General features: G+C 54.0%; 1 protein-coding gene across 5 annotated transcripts; it reads right to left on the bottom strand.

The window, feature by feature from the left end:
* Positions 1-4,050: 4,050 nt before the first annotated feature.
* On the bottom strand, positions 4,051-21,131 carry FLOT2 (flotillin 2). 5 transcript variants are annotated; one of them, XM_045487884.1, is made up of 11 exons: positions 20,851-21,131; positions 14,527-14,608; positions 11,491-11,581; positions 7,746-7,869; positions 7,217-7,335; positions 6,986-7,099; positions 6,760-6,879; positions 6,456-6,670; positions 5,863-6,046; positions 5,411-5,560; positions 4,051-5,333 (listed from the first exon to the last, which is right to left on the bottom strand). In XM_045487884.1, exons 1-11 carry the CDS (start codon positions 20,897-20,899, stop codon positions 5,295-5,297), a joined length of 1,287 nt encoding a protein of 428 aa, XP_045343840.1. In that variant the 5' UTR covers positions 20,900-21,131; the 3' UTR covers positions 4,051-5,294. The 5 variants fall into 5 exon arrangements, with proteins under 5 accessions (XP_045343840.1, XP_045343839.1, XP_045343842.1 ...); XM_045487883.1 differs by lacking the exon at positions 11,491-11,581 and adding an exon at positions 8,868-8,958 and having other exon boundaries at positions 20,851-21,054; XM_045487886.1 differs by lacking the exons at positions 11,491-11,581; positions 20,851-21,131 and adding exons at positions 8,868-8,958; positions 10,079-10,144 and having other exon boundaries at positions 14,527-14,603.
* Positions 21,132-21,328: the final 197 nt, after the last annotated feature.

Raw genomic sequence — 21,328 nt, 5'->3', positions numbered from 1 at the left:
GGGAGAAAGAGAATCCCAAGTAGAGTCTGTGCTGCCAGCACAGAGGCCAATGCTGGGCTTGATCCCGTGAACCATGAGATCATGACCTGAGCTGAAACCAAGAGTTGGAGATTTAACCAAATGAGCCACCAAGGCACCCCTGCCACATGTGTTTCCATACATCAATTGACCCTTCTGTGTATGCCGGGGCCCATCATTTGTCTGTTTTTCTGCCTGGTCATCTGTCTTTTTCCTTGATTTGTAAAATACATTCTGGATGCTAGGTTTTTTTTTTTTTTTTTCCTTTCCAGATATATGTATTGCAGATATATTTTCCTATATTCTGAGGCTTGCCTTCTCAGTCTTTCAGTGGGTTTTCATGTGTGTGCATGAAAATTTTTATTGAGCTAACTGTAGATTCACAGGCAGTTGTATGAAATAATATGGAGAGATTCCTTAGCCAGTTTCTCCAATGGTAACATTTGCAAAAAACTACAGTATAATATAACCACAGCCAAATATAGGATGTTGACATTGATATAGTCTCATTTTATTCGGATTTCCTGTTTCAGCTGTGCTCACTTGTGTGTGTCTGTTAAGCTCCATGCAATTTTACCACCTGTATATGTTCATATATCCACCACCATGGTAAAGTTACGGGAAGATTCCAGCACCAGGGGCCCTAATGTTTATAACCACACCCACTTCTCTTTTGCCACTCCCACTCCTGGGAGCCACTAATCTGTTCTCCATTTCTAAAATTTTGTCATTTCAAAAATGTCAGACACATCTCACACCCATTAGGATGTCTACTACAAAAAAAAAAAAAAAAAAACAAGTGTTGGCAATGATGTGGAAAAATTGGAACTCTTACACTGTTGGTGGAAATATAAAGTGGTACGGCTGCTGTGGAAAACAGTATAATTCCTCAAAAAATTAAAAATAGAATTCTCATATGACCCAGAAGAATTGAAAGAAGGATCTTGAGGAGATATTTACACATTCATGTTCATAGCAGCATTATTCACAGTAACCAAAACATGGAAGTAACCCACCCAAGGGTCTATCAATGGATGAATGAATAAACAAAATATGGTATATACATACAATAGAATGTTATTCAGCCTTAAAAAGGAAGGAAATTCTGGGGCACCTGGGTGGCTCGGTTGGTTGAGCCGCCGACTTCGGCTCAGGTCATGATCTTGCGGTCTGTGAGTTCGAGCCCCGTGTCGGGCTCTGTGCTGACGGCTCAGAGCCTGGAGCCTGCTTTGGATTCTGTGTCTCCCTCTCTTTCTCTGCCCCTTTCCTGTTCATGCTCTGTCTCTCTGTCAAAAATAAATAAACATTTTTAAAAGAAATTTTTAAAAAAAGGAAGGAAATTCTGACCATGGTACAACATGGATGAACTTTGAGGACATTATGCTAAGTGAAAGATGCCAGACACAAAAAGATGACTACTGTATGATTCTACTTACATGAGGTACCCAGGGTAGCCAAATTCATAGAGACAGAAAGTACGTTGGTAGTTGCTAGGGACTGAGGCAGAGTTAGTGTTTAATGGGTACAGAGTTTCAGTTTTACAAAAAGAAAAGAGTTCTGGAGATGCGTGGTGATGGTTGCATAATAGTGGAAATGCACTTAACATCAATGAACTGTATGCTTACAAATGGTTAAGATGCTAAATTTTATGTTACATGTATTTTACCACGATTACAAATAAAAGTTATATAAGTGAAATCAACATGTAACATTTTGGGATTGGTTCTTTCGGTTTAGTGTAATCCCTGGAGATTAATATGTCTTTTAATAAATATTCTTTTTTTTTTTTAAATTAAAACCTTTTTCCCAGGGCGCCTGGGTGGCTCAGTCAGTTAGGCATCTGACTCTTGATTTCGGCTCAGGTCATGATCTCATGGTTTGTGAGTTTGAGCCCTGCATCAAGCTCTGTGCTGACAGTGGGGAGCCTGCTTGAGATTCTCTCTCCTCTCCCTCTCTGCCCCTCCCCTTGTCATGTTCTCTCTCTCAAAATAATAAACAACAAATATTTTTTTTCCTTCTGGTATTTATTATTTAAAGTTTGTATTTATTTATTTTGAAAGAGAGAGAGAGCAGGGGAGGAGCAGAGAGAGTGAGAGAGAGAGAGAATCCCAAGCAAGCTCCCTGCTGTCAGTGCACAGCCTGATGCAATGCTTGAACTCACGAAGTGAGATCATGACTTGAGCTGAAATCAAGAGTCAGACACTTAACTGACTGAGCCACCCAGGCTCCCCTATTTATTTTTTTTTTTAAGTAAACTCTAGGGGCGCCTGGGTGGCTCAGTCGGTTAAGCGTCCGACTTCAGCTCAGGTCACGATCTCGCGGTCTGTGAGTTCGAGCCCTGGGTCGGGCTCTGTGCTGACGGCTCAGAGCCTGGAGCCTGATTCGGATTCTGTGTCTCCCTCTCTCTGACCCTCCCCCATTCATGCTCTGTCTCTGTCTCAAAAATAAATAAATGCTAAAACAAAAAATTAAAAAATAAATAAATAAACTCCAGGACTCCTGGGTAGCTTAATCGGTTGTGTCCAACTTTGGCTCAGGTCATGATCTGATCTCACAGTTCATGAGTTTGAGCCCCGCGTCAGGCTCTGCACTAACTGCTCACAGTCTGGAGCCTACTTCAGATTCTGTGTCTTTCTCTCTCTCTGCCCCTCACCTGCTGTGTTCTTTTTCTCTCATAAATAAACATTTGAAAAAAAATGTTTGCTTACCCAAAAGTCCTGGAGATATTGTTATTTTCTACACATTATCCTACTTTACACATTTAGATCTACAGTCCATCTGGAACTGATTTTGTGTACAATGTGAGGTTCAGGGTCAAGAACCACTTTTTTCCCCTCCCACAGATATCTAGTATCTTTTTTTTTTTTTTAATTTTTTTTTTAACGTTTATTTATTTTTGAGACAGAGAGAGACAGAGCATGAACGGGGGAGGGACAGAGAGAGAGGGAGACACAGAATCTGAAACAGGCTCCAGGCTCTGAGGGGTCAGCACAGAGCCCGATGTGGGGCTCGAACTCACGGGCCGCGAGATCACAACCTGAGCCAAAGTCGGCCGCTTAACCGACTGAGCCACCCAGGCGCCCCTCTAGTATCTTTTATTGAAAAGACTGTCCTTTCCCATAGCTCTGCATTGCCACTTCTGTCACAAAACACATGTGGGTCTAGGGATGCCTAGATGACTGTCAGTTAAGCGTCTGACTCTTGATGTTGGCTCATGTCGTGATCTCACAATTCATGAGTTTGAGCCCTGCATCAGGCTCCGTGCTGACAGTGCAGAGTCTGCTTGGGATTCACTCTCTCTGCCCCTTCCTTGCTCATGCACACTCTCTCTCAAAATAAATTAAAAGAAAAAAAGAAGGGGCGCCTGGGGGGCTTAGTCGGTTAAGCGTCCGACTTCGGCTCAGGTCGTGATCTCACGGTCCGTGAGTTTGAGCCCCGCGTCGGGCTCTGCGCTGACGGATCAGAGCCTGGAGCCTGTTTCGGATTCTGTGTCTCCCTCTCTCTCTGACCCTCCCCCGTTCATGCTCTGTCTCTCTCTGTCTCAAAAATAAATAAATGTTAAAAAAAAAAATTAAAAAAAAAAGAAAAATAAAGAGAAAGAAAAATACTAAAGCCCAGAGAGAGGAAGATAGTTGCTCAAGATCACACAGGTGGTAACAATAGAGCTAAAACTTAAACCCATGCAGTCTGATTCCAGAGTTCACATTCTTAACGCCTGAGAAACGGGCTCCAGTACTGAGTGAGGCTCAGGATGGACACAGTGGGGAGATGAGCCCAGCAGCCCCTTCCATCTTCTGCCTGCAATGGAGCCAGGTCTCCCAAGGCTCAGATCTGGACACAGCACCTGGGCCAATGGCCACCCTGCCCCAGGATGCTGCTGGGGGCAAGGCCAGTGTGCTGATGCCCTCCAGTGGCTACCATGGGGAAGAACAGACAAAGTGTAACCGTGAGGCTGAACGGGCATATGGGCAGGGGACCTGGTTAGTTCTTGCTTCCTAGTCTCCACTCTCACAGAAGAGACGATACAGGGCATAGGCATAACAGATCTTTATTTTACCAGAAGGGACAGGCAATGGGGCAGTGCAGCATCCAAGCCCCAGACCAGACATGCAGCATCCACATGCAGGAACAGCTACACAGGCTGGGGCAGAGCCAGAAGTGGGACACTGGGACCGCTGGACACCCACAGCATCCCTGCCAGGATGCTTGGGCCCCGGGCTCTTCTGTCTCCACTAGAGCAAGAAGACAGAAGACTGGGCTGCTTCCCCATGGCTGGAACCCTATCACTCTGGCCAGAAGGAAAGATGGCACGGGGGATATGAGAGAGTCTGGCCAGTCTACAGCACTCAACTCTGTATAGGGTTGGCACAGCCCTGCCCACTGGAAGGGCCTGGTCCAATACCCAGGACAGCACAGCCCTAGCAGGAAGACGGTCTACACACCTTCTAGTCCCCAGTGGGGCTAGACCCTGATCCCAAAAGAGTTTAGCAGAGTTGGGACCAAGCCCCACTCCACCTAGTAGGGACATGTCCATGAAGGGGACTTCCCTGAGCACAAGCAGGGGCCTCCTAAGGCAGTAGTAAACTGAGGGAGCTGCTATAGACAGGAGGCCTTGCCTCTGCCCCTGGGTAGAGAGAGAGAGGTTAAGGTAGGAGAGCAGGCCTGGGGCTGGGGGAGGCTGAAGTAGGGCAGTGCCCGGCTAGGCCGAGGGGGCCTGGAGCGGGTGAGGCTGGGGACTTCCTGGGGTCGGGTTTAGGGCTGGGAAGACCAAGCCAAGAGAAGGGAGGGTGGCCATCCTACCCAGACCCTCTGCACCCATGCCGAATTTTGGCAAGGGCCACGGGGAGGATGGACAGATGCACAGAGAACTTCAAGGCACCAGGATTCTGAGGAGCAGCAGGGCTACTGCCCCCCGAGACAGACAATGATTATAATACACGTCTTTAGCTTAAACTACATGATGTGTGTAGAGGGTGGGAGCAGAGAGGGACAGAAAAAGACAGACAAAGGAGGAGACGTACAGGGAGAGGAGGGTGGAAGAGACCAACGAGATGAATGTGGCAGTGAAAGTGAAGGTGTGGGGGGAGGAGAGGAAGGAGACAGCTAGAGACAGGACAGAAGGGAAGACAGCCACAGAAGGCCTGAACACGCAGCACTTCTGGTCCCTACAAAATAAGGCACCAGAGTCAGTAGCGTTCCCGTTGTCGCTGTGGTAGGAAAACGGGTGCTGGAGGGAGAGGCGGGCGGCTGCTGACGGGTGTAGGTCTTTGGGAGCCTCACGCCTGTGCGCCGGTGGCCTTCTTGATCAGGGGTATCTGCAAGGAAGGGAGGCGCCGTGAGGCCTCGGCTCTGCGGCCCGTGACTGCCCCACCCGCAGGCGGCCAGCACTCACCTTAGAGAGGTCCATGCCTGTGAGGGCGTGCACAGAGGCCGGCAGCTCGGCCAGCAGTCGGTTTACCTCCGATGTCACTTTGCTGTTGTCCCCACTGAGGACCACAATCTCATCGACTTTGGTCAGCGGGGCGGCGATTTTGGCAGCAATCTAGGTGGGGGAGGTGGGGGGAGGGCTCGGTTTGGTGCGCTCTGTCCTCCTGCCCTGCCCCGTCCAGCATCTCCCCTTCCTTTCTCCACCTCGCCTAAACCCCACCCCAGCTTGGGTGGCTCTTATTTGCAAGCCACGGTCAGTGAGACCCAGTGGGCCAGGGATGGGCCTGTGCCTGTTGCAGGGTTCCTGCCCCCCCCCCCCCCCCCACGCCGAGCCCTCTCACATTTAATGTTTCTAGCCAGCCCTCGCTGTGTTCCTGACAAGGCCCAGCCGGATCCACCCCGGGGCAAAGGCCTCACCTGGGGCAGGGCCTCCAGCACCAAGGCCATCTTGGCTGCATCCCCATATTTCTGGTAGGCCTCAGCCTTGAGCTTCATCCGCTCAGCTTCTGCCGTGCCCATCGCCTCGATGACTGCTGCCTCCGCCTCCCCGATTTTGCGGATTTTCTCAGCCTCCGCCTGTGCTAAGAGGACCTGCTTCACCCTGCAGGAGTTCAGGCCAGGCAGCATCAGTGCGAAGTGCCAGGGGGCCCTCAAGCCTTGCCTGGGGGCCAGCAAACCCTCAAGCCCTCTGCTCTGCCGGGTGTCAGGGGTTGGGGACCTAAGGAGGGAGGTGCCTTCTTCAGGCTCTGGCAGAGAGAGGCCACCAGCTGCCAGATGCAAATGGGAGAGACTAGCCAGGGACTGGCCAGGATGCCCGCTGTGCCAAGTACCATACCGGGCCCTCAGGTCTCCTTTATCTAGTTCAGCCTTCCCAACAGCAATCCCACTGGGAAGGCGGCACACCCCCACCTCAGTCAGCAGGTGCTGGGAGAGGCGGCTTCCATGCTGGGGCTGGAGAGGCGGATGGGAGAGGAGCCTGACTAGTCCCCCCCTCGGCCAGGGGCGCTCACTTTTCACCCTCGGCGATCTGCTGTATGCGGTGGGCCTCAGCCTCGGCAGGACAGCGCACTGTGGCAATGAGCTCCTTATCTGTGCGCAGGATCTCCTGTGCCTCCACTGCGATCTGCTTCTTGCGCTGTACAACCTCAATCTCAATCTCTTCCTGCCGGATCTTCTGCTGCTCACGGGCTCCTTGTAGCTCATAGGCCAGCTGGGCCTCAGCTGTCTGCGGCAGGAAGAAGGGCAGCACGTCAGAGGCTGGCTGCCAGGTCCCGAGCCCTGAGCCCCAACCTGGGATGCCCTACGGCTCCTCACCTTGATGTTGACCTCCTCACTGAAAGCTGACTTTTGTAGCTCGAAGGCTCGCTTGGAGTCGGCGATCTTGGTGTCTGCCATGAACTTCACATCCAGCATCTCCTTCTTGCACTCGGCTTCCTGGCAGCAGGAGGGGCAGGTGCTGAGGGTTCCCTCAACCTACCATGGTCCCACCCCCCGCCCCCGAGATCCCTGGCCCTGGGGGCAGGAAGGAAAGCCCACGTACCCGGATGCCTGCGTCTCGCTCAGCCTCGGCCACCCCAATGTCGGCATCTCTCTGTACCACGGCAGTCTGTGTCTTGCCCAAGGAGCTTAGATAGTCCACTTTGTCATACACGTCCTGGGAGGGAAGGGGGAGTCATCCTTGGGAAGAGTCATAGGTACAGAGGTGCCCCTCCTGCCAACACCCCCCTCCCAGGGGGACGTGGGGGGCTGCAGCCTTCCTATCGCACTGCACCTTGATGGTGAAGCTGAGGATCTCGATGCCCATGCGGCCGACATCAGGGGCCGCCACCTCCCGCACCAGCTTGGCAAACTGATCCCGGTCCTGATAAATCTGCTCCACGGTGAGGGTCCCTGGGAACAGAGGGATCATGGGCTGGTTCCCTGGGGGCCCAGCCCACCGCAGAAGGGACGAGGCATACAAGCAGCAGTCTGACTGCATGCCCACGTAGTGCAGTCTGAGCTGGGTCTTCCCGGGGTTTCTTCTTCACAGTATTTAACACTGAGCCTCCTCTTGCAGAGTCCAGGCTGGATGAGGAAAAGTGTCTCAAGCAACACCAGGAGCCTGGCCAGACAGGCGGCCCCTCACCTCCCCATCCCAATGCCCTCCCCTTTCCCTCAAGTCACCGAAGTTTAAAAGGAAACCTTGGTGGGACTGACAGACCTCCCTGCCCTGCCCCACGCCCCTCCCTGGCCCTGGCTTGGAGAGCCTGCGAGGTTCCTCAAAGGCAGCAGAGGGGTCCCTGGGAGGGGCAGGGCCTTACCAAGGATGGAGCGCAGGTGTCCCTCCAGGGTCTGCAGGACGACGTTCTTGATGTCCTGCACGTTCTTGCCCAGAAACTGCTCGCAGGCCACTGCCAGGAGCTCCTTCTCCGTCATGATCTTCACCTGCCAGTAGTCACAGAGGCGCCTGAACCAGGCTGGAGGGGGGCAGATGGAGTCCCCAGACCCAGAGATGTGGAGGATGGTGGCTGTGCCCCTCCCCTCTTTTCTCAGACCCGGAGGCCTAGGGGCCAGGAGGGGACAGAGTCTGTCTGAGGCCTCTGGTGGGGAGAGCACACATGGAATTCTTACACTGACAATTTTTATCTTCACTGGCAGCCTCGGGCCCTGACACGGCCTCTCTGCTGGGCATTTGGGGCTCGTCTCCCCACCCTCAGCCCACTCACTATTCCCTCGTTAGCCAATTCCTCCCATGCAGTCTCCCCACAGGTGGGAGACCTGCAGGCTGAGGGGCAGAGAGGGCAAAAAGGAAAATGAGTGATAGGGACACAGATACACAGACTAGGGAAGAGAGCCTGGACAGGGCAGGAGACAGGTCCAGGGGGATGCCACCGAGGGTGGGTATCCACCTGCCTTTCATACCCGAGGTATTAAGCCAAGCACCCCCTCACCAGGAGCCTATAGCATGGTTGCACCTTGCTGCCCTGTGACGTTGAGAACTGGACTGGAGCAGGAAGCCCCTCACCCTGGCCCCGAGCTGAGAACATAAAGCAGCCTCCGACAACTCCTCTGCCTCACGTGGCCTCCCCTCTGGTCCCCTTTAGCCCCCTCCCCAGGGAACAGGGAAGGCCTGGATTCTGGGGCGTGGCACTTCCAACACCTGCAAAGAATGGGGTGGGGTTAGTGAGCCAGGAGCCCTCAGCACTGGTTCTGTCTCTTGCGAGCCCGCTGAGGAGAGAAGGGGTGTCTGTTAGTCCTACTGAGTGGCCAAGAGGCCGAGTGAGCACATTCCGGTGACGACGACCCTCTCTTGGAAGGGGGGCAGGGGAAGGGGCACTGGAGGGAGACTGCCCCTGGCTGCCGTCCTCTCCTCCTCCCCCCAAACCCCGGCACAGGGACGAGGCAGCTCAACGGACATGCGTGGGGCTGCTGAGTTACTATACCTGGGCGACACCCGTCACAGTTAAAGCTACCCCCTCGGCCGTCTCTACGTCCTCGCAGCGGGGCTGCAACGTCATAATCTCTAGGGAAATCCTGCCAAGAAATGCAAAACAGGGGCATGGGTCTGGGGGCCCAGGGCCTGGGGTGTGGGGAGAGTCCAATACCTCACTGCTCCGACTGGGACAGGCCAGGGGTCCTGCTGCAGAGGGTGGGGTGGGCGCTTTGAGGGGTCGTAGTCAGGAGTCTGTGGGGAGATGGGTGGGAAGGCAGAGCAGCGTGGGTGCAGGTGGCTCCGGGGGAAGCAGTGTAAGTGTTCTGCCCACGGCACACATGTCTGCTCAGATGAGCCTGGCCTGCAGAGTAGGGAAAGGAAGTAGAGCAGTGGTTGTGGGCGGTCTGGGCCAGTGCGGAGAGTCCAGGTGTAGCTGTGTGTGTGTGTGTGTGTGTGTGTGTGTGTGTGTGTGTGTGTGTATGTGTCCTGGGAAAAACACGTAAGCGCTGGTACTCCGGGCTGGGCTGTGTGGGTCATCCACGGGTGCCATCTGAACGTTCCCAGGGGCCTTCACCTGTCCCCAAGGCACCCCGGGAGGCTGCCCAGAGGGCCCTGCCTACTAGCCTGGCGTACTAGGAGTATGCCTGCTGCTGGGCCGAGACAGAGGTGACCCTGCGTCTGCGCCTGGCCAGGGGAGTCCTGCCCAGTCCCTCCACCTGGCAACAGGCTGGACTTGAAGCCTACCCTCTGGGGTTGGGCCCAGGTGGCTCAAGTGGGGAACCGGGGCTGAGGTCACACGAGGGCATCCTGGCCCAGACAATCTCCAGGGTCCACATCACCCAGCTTAAAAGGGACACAGGTATCTGCAGTTGTCTCAAGTCAGTAGCAGTTTGGAGGCAGAGCGGGGTTTCTTTAGCCAAGGGTGTCGAGGGAGGCTGGGACCCTACTGGTTCCACACAAAGTGCTCTGAGTTTCTCAGGCCTCTGTGCCGAAGCCTGCCTGCGCACGGCTACAAGGAGTGGGTAAGGTGGGGACAGTCCCCTTCCCCGTTAGAGCCGGCAGGCTGGGTGAGGAAGGGAGAGGTGGTGCAGGGTTGTGCCTGAGAAGCCGGAAGGGCAATTTCCAGCAAGGTAAGGGGATTGGTAAGATGATGTTTGGGCCCTTCCGGTCTGGGCGCCCAGCATGCAGGCTCTGAGGGGGCAGGGGATTTCTGATGCTCACCGCAGTGCCTGGAACTGGGAAGGTGCTCAACAGGGAGCTGCTGAGGGAAGCAATGAAGATGACCACCTGCATATTACAAAGAAAGCGCTGGGAGTTACCGAACACCCTGGCTCAGGAATGGGTTTCATTGGCTACAGCTGCATGGCAGTGAAGAGCGAGACATGGGGCCACTTGCTTTTCAAAGTGAGACTGGGGAGCACCTGGGTGGCTCAGTTGGTTGGGCGGTCAGCTCTTGGATTTCAGCTCAGGTCACGATCTCACAGTTGGTGGGATCCAGCCCTGTGTTGGGCTCTGTACTGATAGCGTGGAGCCTGCTTAGGATTCTCTTCTTCCCCCTCTCTCTGCCCCTCCTCTGCTTGCTCTCTCACATTCTCTCAAAATAAATAAATGAACTTGGGGTGCCTGGATGGCTCAGTCGGTTGAGCGTCTGACTTTGGCTCAGGTCATGATCTCACAGTCAGCGGGTTCGAGCCCCGCATTGGGCTCTGTGCTGACAGCTTGGAGCCTGGAGCCTGCTTCTGATTCTGTGTCTCCCTCTCTCTCTGCCCCTCCCCCACTCATGCTCTGTCTGTCTGTCTCTCTCAAAAATAAATAAACATTAAAAAAATTTTTTAAATAAAATAAACGAACTTTAAAAATACCACACACCCATGTGCGTACACACACACATACACACACACACACACACACACAGAGACCGGATTAATAATAAAAGCTTAGGTTTTTCTAGCACTTCTTTTCCAAAAATCTCAAAAAGCCCTCATGTTGTTTTACTTGCCTTTCCAATATCCCTACAGAACACGTAGAGGACATGATTCCCCTACTTCGCACACAGGGAAACTAAAATCTTAGTGACTAGAGATTTTCTCAAAGCCTTCTCAACAAAAATTAGGAGCAGGGAATGGCCAAGGCTCATTTTGCTGATGCCTGGCAAGGAGGTCGGAGGAGCCTGACGAACAGAACTTTTCATGGGACCCATTTTCTGGCCTTGTGAGAATGAGGGCTAGGGCTTGACACTGGGGGGTCAGCATGGACGGGAGGCTGGCAACGGGCTCCGCAGGACCTGGAGTGGTTGGGACTGAACCCTTCCTGTCCAGACAGCCGAGTTCTGACACACAGGGGCCTGTGTCTCCTGCCTCAACTTACCCCTTGGCATCCAAGGACATTCACTAGCAGACCTGGGAGGGGTTCCAGAATCCCTTGCTCTTTCCCCACTAGCAGCCCCAGTCAGTGAGGGCAAGGGAACTGGGGATCTCTAGGGGTCCATCCTGGCACCCACGGCAGCACAGGCGGGAACAGAGGGGAGGGAGGCACACTTTCGGAGGGGAGTCCATCTGGCTCCTGCCTGCCAGGCCCCGCTGGGCAGGAAGAGAGAAGGTTAGACACAGAGGAGGAAGCAGGTGGGTTATTACCTGTGCAACCCCTGTTACGAATAGCGGGACCCCCTCCGACGTCTCAATATTCTCACAGCGACACAGGATGGTCATAACCTCCAGAGACAGTCTGAGGAGCAGCCAGGGGGAGGGAGAGGTAGGGAAAGGAAGGGGTAGGAGGGGACACAGCAAACACACACAGTGGTTACCAGACAAGCAACGATGCCGGATGCCTGGGGCAGGGCGGGGTTGCTCTTAATACTTTAGCCCTCTACTGCCGGCTCAGCCTAGGGTTGTAGGGGGACAGAGGAAGGCCCCTTGCTGGCCTGAGGCCTCTGGGTCTCTTTTCCCATACCCCTCTAAGGAGGAGCGGCTGGGCTGGGGAAAAAGCCTATGACCTGAGGTCGGGACGCCTGTGCACAGGGCACCTGGGTTGCCCGCCACCTCACTTTCCCAGGAAACTCCTGGCAGACTCCTGGCAGGAGAGTCTGGGAGACTTAGTGTCAGCTCTACTCTCCAAACACAGGCAAACCTGTGTTTCCAGAAATTGGACAGAAGAGGCCACTCTGGGGATTAACGAACCACAGCAAATACCAAATCCTGCTTGGGTTTGTGTTACATATCACTAAGTAGGCAATTTAGGGCCAGGAAAGCCCAAAGAAAACCTTGGATTTTCTGATTTGGGGGGCTAGGTGTCAAGGAAGGCTGGAGGAGAAAGTGTGTCCCTCCCACAATATTCACAGGGACAACTGGGGGGTGACGGGGTAATTCACTTTGGGATTTCCAAAGTTGGGCAGAGGCAAAGAGAGTCATGGCAAAGAAAATGAAGCGTCTTGAAGCTGTTTAGGCCACCCTAGCTGGGCCTCCCTCACGCAGCACGTGTGTGTGCGAGTGAGTGCAGGGTGGCAGGCCAGGCAGAAGCTGGGATGCTGACAGTGTGGACAGTTTCCTTCAACCAGAAGAAGGGAGGACAGTGGCAGGAGCTGAAGGAGCAGAGGCAGGCGGACTGGAGGATGGGGGTGGGGGATGGGAGCCCCGCCTCACCCAGCACAGTGCCAGCCCGGGGGGCTCTGGCCGTGCAGGTGTGGAAAGGTTGCCTTCATTTGAGCCCCTGATCCTGGCACTCCTTGGCCTGAGAGGACTCAGACAGGAACCCACTAAGCTCTCTTCTGGGGAAGGAGGAGAGAGGGAGATAGGAGCGAGGGAGGGAAGGAGGGAAGGAAGGAGGGAAGACAGGAGGCTGCAGCTCAGATGCCAGAGGTGGAGGATTCACTCAGGTAAGGGAGAGAGCTGCCACATCAGGGCCTCAGGACAGCACAGGATGTGGCGGCAAAGTGCAGCAGGCAGGGCTTCATCGAGCCTGGCGAAGAACGGCTGACAACGGAGGTGGGGGACCTGGAGGGCGGTGTGCGGAAAGTATCTCAAAGGGGAGGCTAGAATCCAGGCTGGGTTAGAAGCCTCTACTCCGACCTGAGGGGCTCTTCCTGCCGGCCTAGGGAAATAGAAGCCCCAGCTTGTAGAGACGTCCTTCAGGTAGGCTAGGGGTCGGGGAAGGGACGGCCCTTGGACACAGAGCCCAGGAAGGGGCGGGCTCCAGGCTTAGACCACCCAGCAAGTGGCACCAGAGGGAGAATGCTAAGCCTGGGTGTGTGAGGTCAGTTTCCCAGGATGACGTACAAGGCCCTCCACTCCTTACTTCCAAACGTACTGTCAGAGAAGCTTGGCTCTCCTGTCCTGGGGCTCTGCTGCCTGGAGCAAAAAGCAGGAGGGGGCGCCAAGAACGTAGAGAAAGGGCTGCAGGCGTGTCACCCTAGCAGTGGATGCCTGCGCGGGACAAGTCTCTGGGTAAAGTTGCAAACTCTCCAGGACTGGCTGTACCGCAGTGTCTGGACGACTTACTCGGTCATCCCAGGACTGCAAGGCATGTGGGGTGGGGTGACAGTACCTCTGGAGAGGGCACCCCATGGCTTCCGACAGGCCACTGGCCCACTCAGGAGGGCCTCGTGTCCTCCTGAGAAGTTGCGATCAGTACTGGTTATACTCTCGGACACTTTTGGCCTTGAGCCAGGAGAGTCCCCCAGGATTCCTCAACTCGGGCAGAACAAAGTGAGGGGAGAGCAGAGGGGGTTACGGGAAATCAGTGAAGTTAAAAAGGTGACCTGCTTCCCCATGGCCCTGACCTTGGCCAACACCCTCAGTCCCCCTGGAGTCTCAAGCGTAGAGCTCAGCGCAGCCACGGAGGGCCTCTCTCTGCTGACTTGGGGGGCTGGGCCAGAGGGGGATTTCCACTGCAATCGCTGCTGTTTTCCCTCCGGGGTGGCCATCACTTCCCCTCCCTGTTGCGTGGGTCCTGGCCTGGAAGGATCTGGGCATAGTCAGGAAGGGGGTGACGGTGGAAAAGTGGCTGGCACACCTCTTCTCCTTGTGGGTAGGCAGTGAGGGAGCCAGGAGAGGCCCAGGCCAAGTCTGGTCCCGCTGAGGGTTCTGGGGGAGCCCCAGGAAGAGCCGGATGGTGGGCCCTCTGGGGGGCTGCAATGTCCCTTCCTCTGGTGAGTCTTTCCAGACTGACTGAGGAGGTCCAGACCTGTTTTGCCCAGCCCGGCACCAGTTCCTTAGATCCCCACCCGCTGTCGGTAAGCTGCGGCTATCACGGAGCCCTTCACAACGTGCATCCGTCATTCTCTGCCCTTTAGCCCTGCCTACACTGTCCAGGCCTGCACGGGTGAGGGCGTATGTGGGTCTCTTCAGCCCTTCCTCTCCACAGGGAATAGGGCTGCAAGAATAACTGAGTTAGGCTCAGGGAGTCAGGATTCTGCTTGGGCATGACCCTGGATTCTCTGGGACAGAAGTGACGTCTCCAGTGGAAAAAGCATACCCACTAAGGAGAAGGTGCCCGCAGACAGACCCCCTGTGTCCCTGTGCAACCCATCTCACCTGCTTCTTAGAAGGCCCCCAGCATGGGAATGTGGCAAGGGAGGATGCTCTAGCTGACCGGGGGGTGAAGCGGGGAAGGCTGGAAACCCTTTTCTCCCTTGCCCACCAGGATGCCAGGTTCCCCAGCCCCTGGGCCCTTACCTCTGAGTGTCGGAGATACACCACCAGGCCCAGGCCCAGCCGCCAAACACGTACTGTTTATAGTCAGAACCACAACAGCCCCCTGGAGAGCAAAGCAAACCACTGCTGGTCAGTCAGTTCTTGGGTTTGTCTACCCCCCATCCCTCCAACAGCAACTCTGGGCCTTTACTCACTCTGACAGTTGACAAGCACCACTGTTGGGGGCTGAGCTTACACAGAAATGAGAGACAGACAGGGGTGCCTGGGTGGCTCCGTCGGTTAAGCCTCTGATTTCAGCTCAGATCATGATCTCGCAATTCGTGAGTTCCAGCCCTGCACTGGGCTCTGTGCTGACAGCTCAGAGTCTGGAGCCTGCTTTTCCCTCTCTCTCTCTGCCCTTCCCCCAACTGCTCTCGATCTCTCCCCAAAATAAATAAACATTAAAAATTTTTAAATAATAAAAAAAAAGGGAGACAGACAATTTGGTAGACAATTTGCATAGAAAGAAGGCTATCCAATGAGTGGTTCCGCATGTAAGTACTTTCAGAGAACAGAAGTCAGTGGGCAGGAGTGAGCAGGAAAAGCTTCATCTTTCATTTAACCATTCATTCAACAAACAAGTAGACTGTTTCTGTGCTAGGAATAAAGAGATGAAGATACAATTCCTTTTTTTTTTTAATTTATAATTCCTATCTTTTTTTAATGTTAATTTATTTTTGAGAGAGAGACAGAGCACGAGTGGGGGAGGGGCAGAGAAGGAGACACAGAATCCGAAGCATGCTCCAGGCTCTGAGCTGTTGGCACAGAGCCCGATGTGGGGCTTGAACTCATGAACCGTGAGATCATGACCTGAGCTGAAGTTGGATGCTTAACCAACTGAGCCACGCAGGCGCCCCTACAATTTCTATCTTGAAGGAGGTGGGAACTTTTCCTGAGATAATTGTAATACCATGTACCAGGGAGTGTGCAGAACAAGAAGGGGTTCAGGGCACACGGGGGGCGGGGGGAGGGCACTGGGAGACTGAAGGGAGGGAGGTGTCTTGGAGCCAAGATGGGATCCTTGCTCATGCCCAGCAGACACATCTCAGTAAGGTTGGTTCCCTACTTCCAGGGCTTCAGAGTGACTGTGTACTTCTTATGGGAGTGAATGGGGAAGGCAAGGCCTCAAAACAAAGGCCAACCTGTGGTACCAGTGGCAGAAGTGGAGACAAAGAGAAAAGGCCTGAAAAGGAAGTGGTTGGTTCTTATGGGGCGCCTGAGTGGCTCGGTTGGTTAAGCGTCCGACTTTGGCTCAGGTCACGATCTCACAGTTCATGGGTTTGAGCCTCGTGTCAGGCTCTGTGCTGACCGCTCGGAGCCTGGAGCCTGCTTCAGATTCTGTGTCTCATTCTCTCTCTGCCCCTCCCCTGCTTGTATTCTGTCTCTGTCTCTCAAAAATAAACAAATGTAAAAAAAAAATTTTTTTTTTTAAGGAAGTGGTTCCTGAAAACTGTATCAACTAAACAGAATGTTGAATCGGGCCCCAACTCGGATCCAGCTGTAGACATGTCCAGCATGCTGGCATAATGTCTATGCAGAAGTGAGAAGAACCAATTCCTGAAATTCTTGTTGTGAACTGATAATACCAAAATTATTCACCGAGTTCAAGAGAACTTTAGTAAAAGCTAGAGGGGCAGTTTCCTTGCAGTGCAGAAAAATGTGCAGGAAACAGATGATTCAAAGGAAATGGGATTTGGGAAAAAGCCAGTGGGTGTCATCATTTCTGTATTCACAGACTTCAGTTTCCAGGAAAGCCTTAGGGTGTGTGCCTCCAAAGGTCAAGGGTCAGGGGTAGTTTCATGTAGCTGGGTTACAGTGTCTCTGAGGACCCACAGCGGGGTACAAGCAGGGTAGGGGGCAGAGGCCAGATCATAGAGTGTCTCAGGTATCAGGCTAAAGAGCTAGGTGTGTGTGTGTGTGTGTGTGTGTGTGTGTGTGTGTGTGTGTGTGTGATGGGGGGGGTGGGTGGTCACACAAGGATTTAAGGTGAGGAGCAACAAAATTGCATTTACCTTTTAGAAACACCACTTTGCACAAGGTGGAAGAAGGGGGCGGGGTGGCCAAGGAAATTAGGTAGAAACGTCTTGCAATGACTTAGGCAAGACATGGTGGCTGGTGTCATGGAGTAACTTCTAGAGCAATCTTGTCCAAGAGAACCTGAGAGGGTGGAAATGTTCTATGGCTGCACTGTGCAATATGGCAGCCACTAGCCACATGTGCTTACTGAGGACTGGAAATGTGGCTGGTACGACCGAGGAACTGAATTTCTAATAAACAAATTTTTTTTTAAGTTTATTTATTTTGAGAGAGAGAATGCGCATACACATGGGAGAGGGGAAGAAAGAGAGGGAGAGAGAATCCCAAGCAGAGTCCGCTCTGTCAGCAGAGAGCCGGACTCAGGGCACGCTCTCATGAACTGCAAGATCACAACCCAAGCCGAAATCAAGAGTTGGACATCTAACTGACTGAACCACCCAGGCTCTCCTCTGATTTAATTTAAATTTAAGTGGCTATTGGCTACCACATGGGTGCACCTCCAGAGTACAGGTTTGAGTGGGTGGTGAGGTCAACAACGGAACCAGAGACAACACAGAGAACAGGGAACTGGAGACAAGTTTTGGACAGGTGGAGGCGAAGGACAAAGACCTCACTAGTGCAGAAAGCCTGTCACCTTAAAGAACTGGTGTCCGAGACTGCTCCCCGAGAGCCAACCCAGTTTCCTGGGCCTGCCTCTGTGCACAGTGTGCAAGGAGCCGAGCCAGAAGTCCAGGGAGTAAGGCGCAGCCCCGCAGTGTGAGTAGGGGTGGAAAGAGGCCTGTTTCTCTGGGGGAGAAATAACTGTCCACAAGGCTGTTGCTGCTCAAGGGAAGCTAGCGTAGGCTTCTCTGCCCTGGGGAGTGGGGTAAGGGAGGCCTCTAAGGACAAGCAGTCAACCTGAAACCTAAGCCATCTCGGGATCTGGAGAAACTGAAAGGGTCAAAAATCACAGCTTGTTTCACTTTGGGCCTGGTGAGGGCTGGGGCCTCCAGCGGGTTCCAGGGCACTTCTCACTGTGCTGGGGGTGGAAGCGGTAGAGGTGGGGTGGGATCGTGTGGGGGAAGGGGGTGTCCACCCTATACCTTTAACTTATTCTTTGACCTTGAGAGTAGGCTGCCACAGCCGAAGCTGGGCCTTGGCCAAGGGCAACATGGCCAAGTTCCCAGGGGTAGCAACAACAGGAAGCTCGTACTGCCAGTCTGCCCCACCCCCAGCAGCTTCCTGCCCTGAAAGGCATCTCCCTCCCAGATTCCTGGTCACACTGAGCCTGAGCACCACGCCCAAGAGAGGACACTCAGGTGCCCCTTCCTTGACGTCCCTAGCTTTCACTCTCTTCACACCTGGAAGTTTCTTCTAATTTTATCTCACTTTTTCTAACTCAACTTACTTGCCTTTGCCCTGTCCGTATCCAAGCTGAAGAATTACACGCCAACCTCTGTTCCATTCTTAGCCCCTCCAGACCCAGTCCATCCCTCTACCTTCTCAGGAATATTCTGCTCCCTTCCTGCCTCTCTTCTATCTTCTTCCCACTACTCCAGAAGACCATACTCTCCAAGGGGGATTTAGTCTCTTTTGAGCCACAGCCCCTGTTAGTAGTCCAGCAATGCAGGAATGTTGATAAATGCATAAAATACATAAACAATTATATTTAAAGTTATCAAATTATTAAAACCACCAAATGTTTGACATGTAATACATAGTAATAGGTGTGAAATAGTAACACATTAAATAATAAAATCTAGTGGTTAATAACTAGCTAAACCTCAAGTACTGATGAGCGTAAATATTTTTTTTTTTTTTTTAAATCTAAGTTAACATAGGGGCGCCTGGGTGGCTTGGTCGGTTAAGTGTCCGACTTCGGCTCAGGTCATGATCTCACGGTCTGTGAGTTCGAGCCCCACGTCGGGCTCTGTGTTGACAGCTCAGAGCCTGGAGCCTGTTTCAGATTCTGTGTCTCCCTCTCTCTCTGCTCCTCCCCTGTTCATGCTCTGTCTCTCTCTCAAAAATAAATAAACGTTAAAAAAAAAATTAAAAAAAAACTAAGTTAATATATAGTGTAGTAATGGTTTCAGGAGTAGAATTTAGGGATGCTAAAACTACTCGCTTTTTAAAGAAATTTTATTTAAATCCAAGTTGGTTAACATACAGTGTAGTGATGGTTTCAGAAGCAGAATTCAGCGAGAGCATAAATGACTTCAAAGGTACCTGCTACAATGGCAGTATGGTAGGAAAATACCTGCTAATGTTAACATGGATTGTGGCTGACATTTATAATCCGAAGAAAGGCTAACTTTCAATTAAGGTTAGTGACAAGGTCGGGAGCATGTCTTTCCCCCATCCAAACGCACAGACCTCTAAATTCTACCCACGGACCCCAGGTTAAGAACCTCTGACCTAGTGTAGAGATGAGAGAAAGATGTATGGTGTTTGGATTCCCCCTTTAAAATTGCTGAAAGGAGAGAGAGAGAGAGAGAGAGAGACAAAAAGGTTTGATATTACAGAATGAAGAAGGGAGGTCAGACAACCAGGAAAATCCTCCAGCCTTTTCAGGTGCAGAAGATGACCAGGAGATTTAACGGCATCCTTCTCAAATTGGGCTGAATGTGATGCCTCCAGACCTAGATGCAGGCTTAAGTAACCGCAGGGCTGGGAGTGGTTGCTCTGCCCTGCTCTGCTGGGAGTTCTGCGAGGGAGAGCTGCATCTCTATCCGTCTGATCGGCTCAAATCCCCAGGTTCTGTTATCCTGAGCCTTATCCCTCCCTCTTCTCTCCTACCCTTCCTTGACTACAGTGCCCTCAATTCTCAGCACGGCCTCCGCTCCCTCCTAAAACAGGGGAGGGAGGCCACTGCATTGGCCTCTGGCCAGAGGACCAGATTTCCGGCAAGTGGAAGGTACAGAGCAGCCTAACTCAGGTGCTCCTCTCACCCCTTAGTCTCTCCACAGGGACAGGATTGGAGCTTTTGTCTCCTCAGCTCAGGGTCTGGACTTCCAGAAAGAAAAGTCTACAGGACAAAGTGCCATGCAGATTTTCGGGTTCTAAAAGTCTTCTTTAGGACTGGGGTCTGGGAGACAGGTGCAAGTCTGGCCTCAGTGTTCTCTGGGGGTCTCCCTCCTAAATCCCAAGGCCACCTCTGGTCTTGTCTGCTCTTCCCTACAAGAGTAGGAGGGTCCTGATCAGGGAGGGCGGGGATTTCCTGTCCCAGTGGAGAGACGGATTTTGAGATCCAAACCGAGCCAGAGGCCATGTTCTGGGGTAAAAGTTCCCAGTGGATTCATCACACCCCCCCAGGGGGCAGCTACAAACCCTGGTCTAGCTCACCCTCTTCTACCCACTTCTGTAGCCAGCCCTAACAACTCTGCACACAGGCTGGAAATTGACATTGATAGTAGGAAGTAAGACCTGAAGGATTCCTGCAGCCACAGGCCTCCAAGCTGTCAGGAAACCACCCTTCCCAGCACCTGTGAGCCAGCCAGGGGTTGCACAAACTGGTGGCTTGAAAGGCTTCAGCCACCTCTCAAGATACCCAAACACACAATTTAAAAAGCAGCCTTAAGGCAAAGATACCTCTCCCTTCCCCAGCACAGCAGTCAAGCCCCACCTAAGCTCCTAGAAATTCTGGAGTCTGTAGCATTTTGCAACCGCGGCGACACAGCCCAGAACCCGGTTTCTCAACCTGTAGAGGCCGCACCCGCATCTCCGGGGGTGGGCAGTGCCAGTAAACCCCAGCAAGCCCTAACCCGCTCAGAATTAACGGGAACAAAAGGATCCCCGTCCCAGGGCCCCATCCCCAGGCAGGCACCTGCCCTCCAAAGCCTCGAGACCCACCCCAAGGGCCGGGCCCTGGAATCCAGCCAAACCGCTACGTTCTGGGAACCACGGGTCCCCTCCCCACGGCCTCAGTTCGGGACCCCCTAGGCCACAGTGGAGTAGAGGGGAGGAGACCGTGCCCAAGGAGGAGGCGGAGACAGGAGGGAATAAACACGGGAAAACACGCAGTGGGAGGGAGAGTCTCGAGGGCTCGGAACACCGCAAGTGTGAGAATGGGGGTCCCCCCTCCTGTAAGGTTCTCGGGCCCAACACCCGCGCCCCCACCTTCCGCACTGCCCTCCGCCCTCTGAGCCCCTCCCCGGCCTAGCCCGTCCCCGCTAGCTCCCCAGCCCCGCACCCACCCCGCGCCCCCTCTTCACCCACCTTCGCGGGCACAGCCCGCGTCCCAACCCTCTCCACCCCGGCGCCCCAGACCCAACCCCCTCGCCGCCCTCTCACCTGAAACCACCAGCGCCTCGTTGGGCCCCACCGTGTGGCAATTGCCCATGGCGCCGGTGGGACGGAGGGCCCGCGGGGAACGCAGAGACCTGTACGGCACGGCCCGCACCACCCGCACCGCCGGCCGCGCCCAGCCTATCCCGCCACCCCCAGCGGCCGCCCGCGCGCCCGCCCGCGCCCCTCCGCGGTCGCAGCCCCACCGGAAGTGTAGCGGCGGAGGGCGGGGCCGGCGGGCGAGAGGCGGCAGTCAACGCGCTTCATTTCCCAAGGCCCAGCTCCACAGCGCCCGGGAAGGCGCCCCCCCTCCCCTCCCCCCGGCCGCCTGCATAACGACCGCCCGGCCCTGCCTCACCTCCCCGCACCCACCTTACCGCCGGGGGCCCTGGAGTCCCGCCGCTCCTGCTCTTACCCGCCGGGAGACCTTGGGCGAGTCCCTTACCAATGCAGCCTAATCCCGCCTCCGCAAATGGGGGTCACT

The sequence above is a fragment of the Leopardus geoffroyi genome, chromosome E1 (assembly GCF_018350155.1).
Source record: "Leopardus geoffroyi isolate Oge1 chromosome E1, O.geoffroyi_Oge1_pat1.0, whole genome shotgun sequence".
In the NCBI taxonomy this organism is placed as follows: Eukaryota; Metazoa; Chordata; class Mammalia; order Carnivora; family Felidae; genus Leopardus; species Leopardus geoffroyi.
The sequence above is the reverse complement of the archived record's forward strand: the minus strand, read 5'-3'. Positions and strand labels throughout refer to the sequence as shown.